At 46.4% G+C, this 12,350-nt stretch overlaps 1 protein-coding gene across 1 annotated transcript; it reads right to left on the bottom strand.

Annotated features, from left to right (window-relative positions):
* Positions 1-1,551: 1,551 nt before the first annotated feature.
* On the bottom strand, positions 1,552-3,402 carry LOC124030033 (extensin-like). The gene is made up of 3 exons (XM_046341551.1): positions 2,946-3,402; positions 2,574-2,812; positions 1,552-2,517 (listed from the first exon to the last, which is right to left on the bottom strand). The coding sequence occupies exons 1-3, from the start codon at positions 3,400-3,402 to the stop codon at positions 1,552-1,554; spliced, it is 1,662 nt and encodes a 553-aa protein (XP_046197507.1).
* Between the last annotated feature and the right edge of the window lie 8,948 nt (positions 3,403-12,350).

Genomic DNA, 12,350 nt, shown 5'->3' with positions numbered 1-12,350 from the left:
AGGGATCTAACAGGCCTTTTTACACTCCCTCTGTCTTCCTGTACACTGAAATGACACTGTTATTACACTACTATTATACAGGTATGAACTTTCTATTGCTGTATGTTCTATTGCTGTATGTTCTATTGCTGTATGTTCTATTGCTGTATGTTCTATTGCTGTATGTTCTATTGCTGTATGTTCTATTGCTGTATGTTCTATTGCTGTATGTTCTATTGCTGTATGTTCTATTGCTGTATGTTCTATTGCTGTATGTTCTATTGCTGTATGTTCTATTGCTGTATGTTCTATTGCTGTATGTTCTATTGCTGTATGTTCTATTGCTGTATGTTCTATTGCTGTATGTTCTATTGCTGTATGTACTATTGCTGTATGTTCTATTGCTGTATGTTCTATTGCTGTATGTTCTATTGCTGTATGTTCTATTGCTGTATGTTCTATTGCTGTATGTTCTATTGCTGTATGTTCTATTGCTGTATGTTCTATTGCTGTATGTACTATTGCTGTATGTTCTATTGCTGTATGTTCTATTGCTGTATGTTCTATTGCTGTATGTTCTATTGCTGTATGTTCTATTGCTGTATGTTCTATTGCTGTATGTTCTATTGCTGTATGTTCTATTGCTGTATGTTCTATTGCTGTATGTTCTATTGCTGTACGTTCTTTTGCTGTACGTTCTATTGCTGTATGTTCTATTGCTGTATGTTCTATTGCTGTATGTTCTATTGCTGTATGTTCTATTGCTGTATGTTCTATTGCTGTATGTTCTATTGCTGTATGTACTATTGCTGTATGTTCTATTGCTGTATGTTCTATTGCTGTATGTTCTATTGCTGTATGTTCTATTGCTGTATGTTCTATTGCTGTATGTTCTATTGCTGTATGTTCTATTGCTGTATGTTCTATTGCTGTATGTTCTATTGCTGTATGTTCTATTGCTGTATCCTCAAGATCTGTCCAAGTCTATTTGTATCATCTGTTCTGTGAGAGGACGTCTCGTTGTTTCTTCTCCAAGGCATCTCTGCTCCAGAATAGCTCCTATATTCCTGTAGACTGTGGTTATTAGTGCTTATCACAGGTCTGTAGGTGTCAGTGGCTGCCGTTTTCGGAAGTGAGACGATAGACGATACAGAGTGAATTGTTTTGAAGATGCAAAGAGACTTTCTCCCCAGAAAGGGTGGTAAAAATCGGACCCCTCTGCGTGGGCATCGACTGTAGTGCAATGTTGTGCCACCGGCCAGGGCCAGCCAGGGTCGGAGATGCCAATGTCATTTTTCATTTGGAGAGGAAACAGTTCCAGGATTTTGTTTGCTGGAGTGTGTTCAAGCCAAGCACTGCAGCTCCGTTCGGAAATGCGTCAAATATGGTGACACACTGGCTGATGGATGAATCAGACCCCCCCCCCCCCCCCCCCTCACTCAGCAAGCTGTTAGAGCTGCTGTAGGAGCAATCATCATACGGGGAAAACACGTTTCACAAAACTTACATTTCCATTTAAAGATGGAATCCGCAGTAGGGGAAACAGCGCCACTGACCGCCCCTCAGACATTGTTATTGTTTTGTAGACGAAGCAGAGGTGGGAGTGCTGGGGGAGGTGGGGAGTGCTGAGGGAGATGGGGAGTGCTGGGGGATGTTGGGAGTGCTGGGGGAGGTGGGAGTGCTGGGGGAGGTGGGAGTGCTGGGGGAGGTTGGGAGTGCTGGGGGAGGTTGGGAGTGCTGGGGGATGTTGGGAGTGCTGGGGGAGGTTGGGAGTGCTGGGGGATGTTGGGAGTGCTGGGGGAGGGTGGGAGTGCTGGCGGAGGTGCGGAGTGCTGAGGGAGGTGGGAGTGCTGAGGGAGTTGGGGAGTGCTGGGGGAGGTGGGGAGTGCTGGAGGAGGTGGGAGTGCTGAGGGAGTTGGGGAGTGCTGAGGGAGATGGGGAGTGCTGAGGGAGATGGGGAGTGCTGGGGGAGGTGGGAGTGCTGGAGGGAGTTGGGAGTGCTGAGGGAGGTGGGAGTTCTGGGGGAGGTTGGGACTTCTGGGGGATGTTGGGAGTGCTGGGGGAGGTGGGAGTGCTGAGGGAGTTGGGAGTGCTGAGGGAGGTGGGAGTGCTGGGGGAGGTTTTGGAGTGCTGGGGGATGTTGGGAGTCCTGGGGAGGTTGGGAGTGCTGGGGAGGTTGGGAGTGCTGGGGAGGTTGGGAGTGCTGGGGGATGGTGGGAGGCTGGGGGATGTTGGGAGTGCTGGGGGAGTGTTGGGAGTGCTGGGGAGGTTGGGAGTGCTGGGGGAGGTTGGGAGTGCTGAGGGAGGTGGGAGGCTGAGGAGGTGGGAGTGCTGGGGGAGGTTGGGAGTGCTGGGGAGGTTGGGAGTACTGGGGGAGGTTGGGAGTGCTGGGGGAGGTTGGGAGTGCTTGGGGAGGTTGGGAGTGCTGGGGGAGGTTGGGAATGCTGGGGGATGATGGGAGTGCTGGGGAGGTTGGGAGTGCTGGGGGAGGTTGGGAGTGCTGGGGGAGGTTGGGAGTGCTGGGATTTGTTGGGAGTGCTGGGGAGGTTGGGAGTGCTGGGGGAGGTTGGGAGTGCTGGGGAGGTTGGGAGTGCTGAGGGAGGTTGGGAGTGCTGGGGGATGTTGGGAGTGCTGGGGAGGTTGGGAGTGCTGGGGAGGTTGGGAGTGCTGGGGATGTTGGGAGGCTGAGGGAGGTGGGAGTGCTGGGGGATGTTGGGAGTGCTGAGGGAGGTGGGAGTGCTGAGGGAGGTGGGGAGTGCTGGGGGAGGTTGGGAGTGCTGGGGAGGTTGGGAGTGCTGGGGGAGGTTGGGAGTGCTGGGGGATGTTGGGAGTGCTGGGAGGGAGGTTGGGAGTGCTGGGGGATGTTGGGAGTGCTGGGGAGGTTGGGAGTGCTGGGGGAGGTTGGGAATGCTGGGGGATGTTGGGAATGCTGGGGAGGTTGGGAGTGCTGGGGAGGTTGGGAGTGCTGGGGAGGTTGGGAGTGCTGGGGGAGGTTGGAAGTGCTGGGGGATGTTGGGAGTGCTGGGGGAGGTTGGGAGTGCTGGGGAGGTTGGGAGTGCTGAGGGAGGTGGGAGTGCTGGGGGATGTTGGGAGTGCTGGGGGAGGTGGGAGTGCTGGGGAGGTTGGGAGTGCTGGGGGAGGATGGGAGTGCTGGGGAGGTTGGGAGTGCTGGGGAGGTTGGGAGTGCTGGGGGAGGTTGGGAGTGCTGGGGATGTTGGGAGTGCTGGGGAGGTTGGGAGTGCTGGGGAGGTTGGGAGTGCTGGGGGAGGTTGGGAGTGCTGGGGGATGTTGGGAGTGCTGGGGGAGGTGGGAGTGCTGGGGGATGTTGGGAGTGCTGGGGGAGGTGGGAGTGCTGGCGGAGGTGCGGAGTGCTGAGTGAGCGTCGCGGATCAATAATTTTTTTTGCAGTACATATACTGGCATGCTGCTGCTCTGTCACATCTGCAATGATATCCGAGGGGAAAAAACTGTGTTTGTTGTTTGCAGTAATTACTTTGTTGTTGTAATATCGCAAACGGACGTGGCAGTTTCACCATGAAGGATTCTAGCTTTAAATAGATGGAGGTCCATTCCTGTTTTAGGGGCGATGGATCGTTCATATCATCTGGCACTATGACAGTTAAGGTACCACAGTTAGCTGCTGTACTCAGTCCTCAGACACTGTCTACACTGTGTCACCTGTCAAATGCTTTGTCTTTGACCAATGTTAGTCTGTCCACGAGAGATGAAGTACTTACTATGTAACATAAAGGGTATTGTAACGTCTGTCAAAGACTTTTCGCTGGAAACACTAACGAGCAACAGTTGTTCTGGTGCGCTAGTTTTTAGTCACTAATTCGTTGGACAAATCACAATATAGCAGGTGTGAGCATCATTAGAATTTACAAAGGGGAAGGGACATTTGGCCCATAGACTTGTAGATCAAAGGGGGTTGAGCTACTGCCCCACTTCTGCTCCTGGTTCTAGTATCTTATCACATACATCTCCTTAGGAACTTAATCGAGCATCTGACCCAATTACGCACAATTTTAATAAATACGAGATTAGTAAATACTCTACCACAAAGTAACTACTGTATGATATTGGACCAATGTTAGTCAATTTACTGTACAGCTAAGAAATTAACTATGGCAATGACATCTTTAGTAATAAAGTGATCCAGGATATAAAGTGATCCAGGATATAAAGTGATCCATAATATAAAGTGATCCAGAATATAAAGTGATCCAGAATATAAAGTGATCCAGGATATAAAGTGATCCAGAGATATAAAGTGACCCAGATAAAGTGATCCATAATATAAAGTGATCAGAATATAAAGTGATCCAGAATATAAAGTCATCCAGATCCAGAATATAAAGTGATCCAGATCCAGAATATAAAGTGATCCATAATATAAAGTGATCCAGAATATAAAGTGATCCAGGATATAAAGTGATCCAGAATATAAAGTGATCCATAATATAAAGTGATCCAGGATATAAAGTGATCCAGGATATAAAGTGATCCAGATCCAGAATATAAAGTGATCCAGATCCAGAATATAAAGTGATCCAGATCCAGAATATAAAGTGATCCAGATCCAGAATATAAAGTGATCCAGAATATAAAGTGATCCAGAATATAAAGTGATCCAGATCCAGAATATAAAGTGATCCAGATCCAGAATATAAAGTGATCCAGAATATAAAGTGATCCAGAATATAAAGTGATCCAGAATATAAAGTGATCCAGAATATAAAGTGATCCAGATCCAGAATATAAAGTGATCCAGAATATAAAGTGATCCAGAATATAAAGTGATCCAGAATATAAAGTGATCCAGAATATAAAGTGATCCAGATCCAGGATATAAAGTGATCCAGAATATAAAGTGATCCAGAATATAAAGTGATCCAGAATATAAAGTGATCCAGATCCAGGATATAAAGTGATCCAGGATATAAAGTGATCCAGGATATAAAGTGATCCAGATCCAGAATATAAGTGATCCAGATCAGAATATAAAGTAGTCAGATCCAGAATATAAAGTGATCAGATCCAGGATATAAAGTGATCCAGTGATCCAGAATATAAAGAATATAAAGTGATCCAGAATATAAAGTGATCCAGAATATAAAGTGATCCAGATCCAGGATATAAAGTGATCCAGGATATAAAGTGATCCAGGATATAAAGTGATCCAGATCCAGAATATAAAGTGATCCAGATCCAGAATATAAAGTGATCCAGATCCAGAATATAAAGTGATCCAGATCCAGAATATAAAGTGATCCAGAATATAAAGTGATCCAGAATATAAAGTGATCAGAATATAAAGTGATCAGATCAGGATATAAAGTGATCCAGGATATAAAGTGATCCAGGATATAAAGTGATCCAGATCCAGAATATAAAGTGATCCAGATCCAGAATATAAAGTGATCCAGAATATAAAGTGATCCAGAATATAAAGTGATCCAGAATATGAAGAAAGTGATCCAGAATATAAAGTGATCCAGATCCAGGATATAAAGTGATCCAGATATAAAGTGATCCAGAATATAAAGTGATCCAGATCCAATATAAAGTGATCCAGAATATAAAGTGATCCAGAATATAAAGTGAGATCCAGAATATAAAGTGATCCAGATCCAGAATATAAAGTGATCCAGAATATAAAGTGATCCAGAAATAAAGTGATCCAGAATATAAAGTGATCCAGATCCAGGATATAAAGTGATCCAGGATATAAAGTGATCCAGGATCCAGGATATAAAGTGATCCAGATCCAGAATATAAAGTGATCCAGATCCAGAATATAAAGATCCAGAATATAAATGATCCAGAATATAAAGTGATCCAGATATAAAGTGATCCAGAATATAAAGTGATGATCCAGAATATAAAGATCCAGAATATAAAGTGATCCAGATAAAGTGATCCAGAAGATAAAGGGATCCAGAATATAAAGTGATGATCCAGAATAGTACATCCATAATATAAAGTGATCCAGATCCAGAATATAAAGTGATCCAGATCCAGGATATATGATCCAGAATATAAAGTGATCCATAATATAAAGTGATCCAGAATATAAAGTGATCCAGATCCAGAATATACAGCGATCCAGATATAGTGATCCAGAATATAAAGTGATCCAGGATATAAAGTGATCCAGGGATATAAAGTGATCCAGATCCAGATATAAAGTGATGCAGATCCAGAATATAAAGTGATCCAGAATATAAAGTGATCCAGAATATAGTGATGAGTATAAAGATCCAGAATATAAAGTGATCCAATATAAAGATCCAGATCCAGAATATAAAGGATCCAGATCCAGAATATAAAGTGATCCAGATCCAGGATAAAGTGATCCAGGAATATAAAGTGATCCAGGATATAAAGTGATCCAGATCCAGAATATAAAGTGATCCAGGAATATAAAGTGATCCAGAATATAAAGTGATCCAGAATATAAAGTGATCCAGATCCAGATATAAAGCATCCAGGAACAAAGTGATCCAGATCCAGAATATAAAGATCCAGATCCAGAAATATAAAGTGATCCAGAATATAAAGTGATCCAGAATATAAAGTGATCCAGAATATAAAGTGATCCAGGATGATCCAGGATATAAAGTGATCCAGGATATAAAGTGATCCAGAATATAAAGTGATCCAGGATATAAAGTGATCCAGGATATAAAGTGATCCAGAATATAAAGTGATCCAGAATATAAAGTGATCCAGAAATATAAAGTGATCCAGGATATAAAGTGATCCAGGATATAAAGATCCAGATCCAGAATATAAAGTGATCCAGAATATAAAGTGATCCAGGATATAAAGTGATCCAGAATATAAAGTGATCCAGGATATAAAGTGATCCAGGATATAAAGATCCAGAATATAAAGTGATCCAGGATATAAAGTGATCCAGATATAAAGTGATCCAGATCCAGAATATAAAGTGATCCAGAATATAAAGTGATCCAGGACATAAAGTGATCCAGAATATAAAGTGATCCAGGATATAAAGCGTGATCCAGATCCAGAATATAAAGTGATCCAGAATATAAAGTGATCCAGAATATAAAGTGATCCAGGATATAAAGTGATCCAGAATATAAAGTGATCCAGGATATAAAGTGATCCGATCCAGGATATAAAGTGATCCAGATCCAGAATATAAAGTGATCCAGAATATAAAGTGATCCAGGATATAAAGTGATCCAGATCCAGAATATAAAGGATCCAGGATATAAAGTGATCCAGATCCAGGATATAAAGTGATCCAGAATATAAAGTGATCCAGGATATAAAGTGATCCAGATCCAGAATATAGTGATGCAGAATATAAAGTGATCCAGATCCAGAATATAAAGTGATGATCCAGGATATAAAGTGATCCAGATCCAGGAAGTGATGCAAAGAATATAGATCCAGAATATAAAGATCCAGATCCAGAATATAAAGTGATGCAGGATATAAAGTGATCCAGGATATAAAGTGATCCAGGATAAAAGTGATCCAGGATATAAAGTGATCCAGGATATAAAGTGATCCAGGATATAAAGATCCAGAATATAAAGTGATCCAGATACAAAAGTGATGATAAAGTCATCCAGGATATAAAGTGATCCAGGAATATAAAGTGATCCAGGATATAAAGTGATCCAGGATATAAAGTGATGCAGGATATATAAAGTCATCCAGGATATAAAAGTGATCCAGATATAAAGTGATCCAGGATATAAAGTGATCCAGGATATAAAGTGATCCATGATATAAAGTGATCCAGGATATAAAGTGATCCAGGATATAAAGTGAACTCTCCCCATGGAAGTCTCTCCCATCCTTCCCCAGATCTTCATGCTTCAGCAGTTGAGAAGATGCATGTAGATTGCAGTGTGGTCCACTAGGTTTGTACCAGAGGATGGGGAGGTTAGGTTGAGAGTGGAGGAGAGGTGGAGGTTAGGCTGAGAGCAGAGGAGAGGTGAAGGTTAGGTTGAGAGCAGAGTGAGAGGTGAAGGTTAGGTTAAGAGGAGAGGAGAGGTGGGAGGTTAAGTGAAAGGAGAGGAGAGGGGTGAGGATTTAGGTTGAGAGCAGAGGAGAGGTGGAGGTTAGGTTATGAGGAGAGGAGAGATGGAGGTTAGGTTGGAGAGCAGAGGAGAGATGGAGGTTAGGTTGAGAGCAGAGAGGAGAGGTGGAGGTTAGGTTGAGAGCAGAGGGACAGGTGGAGATTAGGTTGAGAGCAGAGAGGAGAGATGGAGGTTAGGTTGAGAGGAGAGGAGAGGTGGATTAGGTTAAGAGGAGAGGAGACCTGGAGATTAGATTGAGAGCAGTGAGGAGGAGGTGGAGGTTAGGTTGAGATTGAGAAGAGAGGCAGGTTAGGTTGAGAGCAGAGAGGAGAGGTGGAGGTTAGGTTTATATTAAGAGAGGAGAGGTGGAGGTTAGGTTGAGATTGGAGAGGAGAGATGGAGGTTAGGTTAAGAGTGGAGAGGAGAGGTGAGACTAGGCTGAGATAAGAGAGGAGAGGTGGAGGTTAGGCTGAGATTGAGAAGAGAGGAGGTCAGGTTGAGAGCAGAGAGGAGAGGAGGTTAGGTTGAGAAGCAGTGGGAGTGAGAGGAGGTTAGGCTGGAGAGCAGTGGAGGAGAGGTGGAGGCTGGAGAGCAGAGAGGAGAGGTGGAGGTTAGGTTGTGAGCAGGGAGGAGAGGTGGATGTTAGGTTGAGAGCTGGGGATAGAGGTAGAGGTTAGGTTAAGAGCAGAGAGGAGAGGTGGAGGTTAGGTTGAGAGCAGAGAGGAGAGGTGGAGGTTAGGTTGAGAGCAGGGAGGAGAGGTGGAGGTTAGGTTGAGAGCAGGGAGGTTAGGTTGAGAGCAGAGAGGAAAGGTGGAGGTTAGGTTGAGAGCAGAGAGGAGAGAAGGAGATTAGGTTGAGAGCAGAGAGGAGAGGTAGAGTTTAGGTTAAGAGCAGAGAGGAGAGGTGGAGGTTAGGTTGAGAGCAGAGAGAAGAGGTGGAGGTTAGGTTGTGAGCAGGCAGGAGAGGTGGAGGTTAGGTTGAGAGCTGGGGATAGAGGTAGAGGTTGGGTTAAGAGTGGATAGGAGAGGTGGCGGTTAGGTTGAGAGCAGAGAGGAGAGATGGAGGTTAGGTTGAGAGTGGAGAGGAGAGGTGGAGGTTAGGTTGAAAGTGGAGAGGAGAGGTGGAGATTAGGTTGAGAGCAGAGAGGAGAGGTGGAGGTTAGGTTAAGTGAGGAGAGGAGAGATGGAGGTTAGGTTGAGAGCAGAGAGGAGAGAGATGGAGGTTAGGTTGAGAGCAGAGAGGAGAGGTGGAGGTTAGGTTGAGAGCAGAGTGGACAGGTGGAGATTAGGTTGAGAGCAGAGAGGAGAGATGGAGGTTAGGTTGAGAGTGGAGAGGAGAGGTGGAGGTTAGGTTAAGAGTGGAGAGGAGACCGGAGATTAGATTGAGAGCAGTGAGGAGAGGTGGAGGTTAGGTTGAGATTGGAGAAGAGAGGTGGAGGTTAGGTTGAGAGCAGAGAGGAGAGGTGGAGGTTAGGTTGAGAGCAGAGAGGAGAGGTGGAGGTTAGGTTGAGATTGGAGAGGAGAGATGGAGGTTAGGTTAAGAGTGGAGAGGAGAGGTGGAGATTAGGTTGAGAGCAGAGAGGAGAGGTGGAGGTTAGGTTGAGATTGGAGAAGAGAGGTGGAGGTTAGGTTGAGAGCAGAGAGGAGAGGTGGAGGTTAGGTTGAGAGCAGGGAGGAGAGGTGGAGGTTAGGTTGAGAGCAGGGAGGAGAGGTGGAGGTTAGGTTGAGAGCAGAGAGGAGAGGTGGAGGTTAGGTTGTGAGCAGGGAGGAGAGGTGGATGTTAGGTTGAGAGCTGGGGATAGAGGTAGAGGTTAGGTTAAGAGCAGAGAGGAGAGGTGGAGGTTAGGTTGAGAGCAGAGAGGAGAGGTGGAGGTTAGGTTGAGAGCAGGGAGGAGAGGTGGAGGTTAGGTTGAGAGCTGGGGATAGAGGTAGAGGTTGGGTTAAGAGTGGATAGGAGAGGTGGCGGTTAGGTTGAGAGCAGAGAGGAGAGATGGAGGTTAGGTTGAGAGTGGAGAGGAGAGGTGGAGGTTAGGTTGAAAGTGGAGAGGAGAGGTGGAGATTAGGTTGAGAGCAGAGAGGAGAGGTGGAGGTTAGGTTAAGTGAGGAGAGGAGAGATGGAGGTTAGGTTGAGAGCAAAGAGGAGAGATGGAGGTTAGGTTGAGAGCAGAGAGGAGAGGTGGAGGTTAGGTTGAGAGCAGAGTGGACAGGTGGAGATTAGGTTGAGAGCAGAGAGGAGAGATGGAGGTTAGGTTGAGAGTGGAGAGGAGAGGTGGAGGTTAGGTTAAGAGTGGAGAGGAGACCGGAGATTAGATTGAGAGCAGTGAGGAGAGATGGAGGTTAGGTTGAGATTGGAGAAGAGAGGTGGAGGTTAGGTTGAGAGCAGAGAGGAGAGGTGGAGGTTAGGTTGAGAGCAGAGAGGAGAGGTGGAGGTTAGGTTGAGATTGGAGAGGAGAGATGGAGGTTAGGTTAAGAGTGGAGAGGAGAGGTGGAGATTAGGTTGAGAGCAGAGAGGAGAGGTGGAGGTTAGGTTGAGATTGGAGAAGAGAGGTGGAGGTTAGGTTGAGAGCAGAGAGGAGAGGTGGAGGTTAGGTTGAGAGCAGGGAGGAGAGGTGGAGGTTAGGTTGAGAGCAGGGAGGAGAGGTGGAGGTTAGGTTGAGAGCAGAGAGGAGAGGTGGAGGTTAGGTTGTGAGCAGGGAGGAGAGGTGGATGTTAGGTTGAGAGCTGGGGATAGAGGTAGAGGTTAGGTTAAGAGCAGAGAGGAGAGGTGGAGGTTAGGTTGAGAGCAGAGAGGAGAGGTGGAGGTTAGGTTGAGAGCAGGGAGGAGAGGTGGAGGTTAGGTTGAGAGCAGGGAGGTTAGGTTGAGAGCAGAGAGGAAAGGTGGAGGTTAGGTTGAGAGCAGAGAGGAGAGAAGGAGATTAGGTTGAGAGCAGAGAGGAGAGGTAGAGTTTAGGTTAAGAGCAGAGAGGAGAGGTGGAGGTTAGGTTGAGAGCAGAGAGAAGAGGTGGAGGTTAGGTTGTGAGCAGGCAGGAGAGGTGGAGGTTAGGTTGAGAGTTGGGGATAGAGGTAGAGGTTGGGTTAAGAGTGGATAGGAGAGGTGGCGGTTAGGTTGAGAGCAGAGAGGAGAGGTGGAGGTTAGGTTGAGAGCAGAGAGGAGAGGTGGAGGTTAGGTTGAGAGCAGAGAGGAGAGGTGGAGGTTAGGTTGAGAGCAGAGAGGAGAGGTGGAGGTTAGGTTGAGAGCAGAGAGGAGAGGTGGAGGTTAGGTTGAGAGCAGAGAGGAGAGGTGGAGGTTAGGTTGTGAGCAGGGAGGAGAGGTGGGATGTTAGGTTGAGAGCTGGGGATAGAGGTAGAGGTTAGGTTAAGAGCAGAGAGGAGAGGTGGAGGTTAGGGTTGAGAGCAGAGAGGAGAGGTGGAGGTTAGGTTGAGAGCAGGGAGGAGAGGTGGAGGTTAGGTTGAGAGCAGGGAGGTTAGGTTGAGAGCAGAGAGGAAAGGTGGAGGTTAGGTTGAGAGCAGAGAGGAGAGAAGGAGATTAGGTTGAGAGCAGAGAGGAGAGGTAGAGTTTAGGTTAAGAGCAGAGAGGAGAGGTGGAGGTTAGGTTGAGAGCAGAGAGAAGAGGTGGATGTTAGGTTGAGAGCTGGGGATAGAGGTAGAGGTTAGGTTAAGAGCAGAGAGGAGAGGTGGAGGTTAGGTTGAGAGCAGAGAGGAGAGGTGGAGGTTAGGTTGAGAGCAGGGAGGAGAGGTGGAGGTTAGGTTGAGAGCAGGGAGGTTAGGTTGAGAGCAGAGAGGAAAGGTGGAGGTTAGGTTGAGAGCAGAGAGGAGAGAAGGAGATTAGGTTGAGAGCAGAGAGGAGAGGTAGAGTTTAGGTTAAGAGCAGAGAGGAGAGGTGGAGGTTAGGTTGAGAGCAGAGAGAAGAGGTGGAGGTTAGGTTGTGAGCAGGCAGGAGAGGTGGAGGTTAGGTTGAGAGCAGAGAGGAGAGGTGGAGGTTAGGTTGAGAGCAGAGAGGAAAGGTGGAGGTTAGGTTGAGAGCAGAGAGGAGAGAAGGAGATTAGGTTGAGAGCAGAGAGGAGAGGTAGAGTTTAGGTTAAGAGCAGAGAGGAGAGGTGGAGGTTAGGTTGTGAGCAGGGAGGAGAGGTGGATGTTAGGTTGAGAGCTGGGGATAGAGGTAGAGGTTAGGTTAAGAGCAGAGAGGAGAGGTGGAGGTTAGGTTGAGAGCAGAGAGGAGAGGTGGAGGTTAGGTTGAGAGCAGGGAGGAGAGGTGGAGGTTAGGTTGAGAGCAGGGAGGTTAGGTTGAGAGCAGAGAGGAAAGGTG

Source organism: Oncorhynchus gorbuscha, unplaced genomic scaffold (assembly GCF_021184085.1).
Source record: "Oncorhynchus gorbuscha isolate QuinsamMale2020 ecotype Even-year unplaced genomic scaffold, OgorEven_v1.0 Un_scaffold_8930, whole genome shotgun sequence".
Taxonomy (NCBI): Eukaryota; Metazoa; Chordata; class Actinopteri; order Salmoniformes; family Salmonidae; genus Oncorhynchus; species Oncorhynchus gorbuscha.
The sequence above is the reverse complement of the archived record's forward strand: the minus strand, read 5'-3'. Positions and strand labels throughout refer to the sequence as shown.

Coding starts and splice junctions, on each gene's coding strand:
- LOC124030033 (XM_046341551.1), bottom strand. CDS start 3,402: ATGCCAGTATATGTACTGCAAAAAAAATTATTGATCCGCGACGCTCAC. Junction 2,813..2,945: donor CAGCACTCCCAACCTCCCCA/GCACTCCCAACC, acceptor CCTCCCTCCCAG/CACTCCCAACATCCCCCAGC. Junction 2,518..2,573: donor AGCACTCCCAACCTCCCTCA/GCACTCCCAACC, acceptor CAACCTCCCCAG/CACTCCCAACAAATCCCAGC.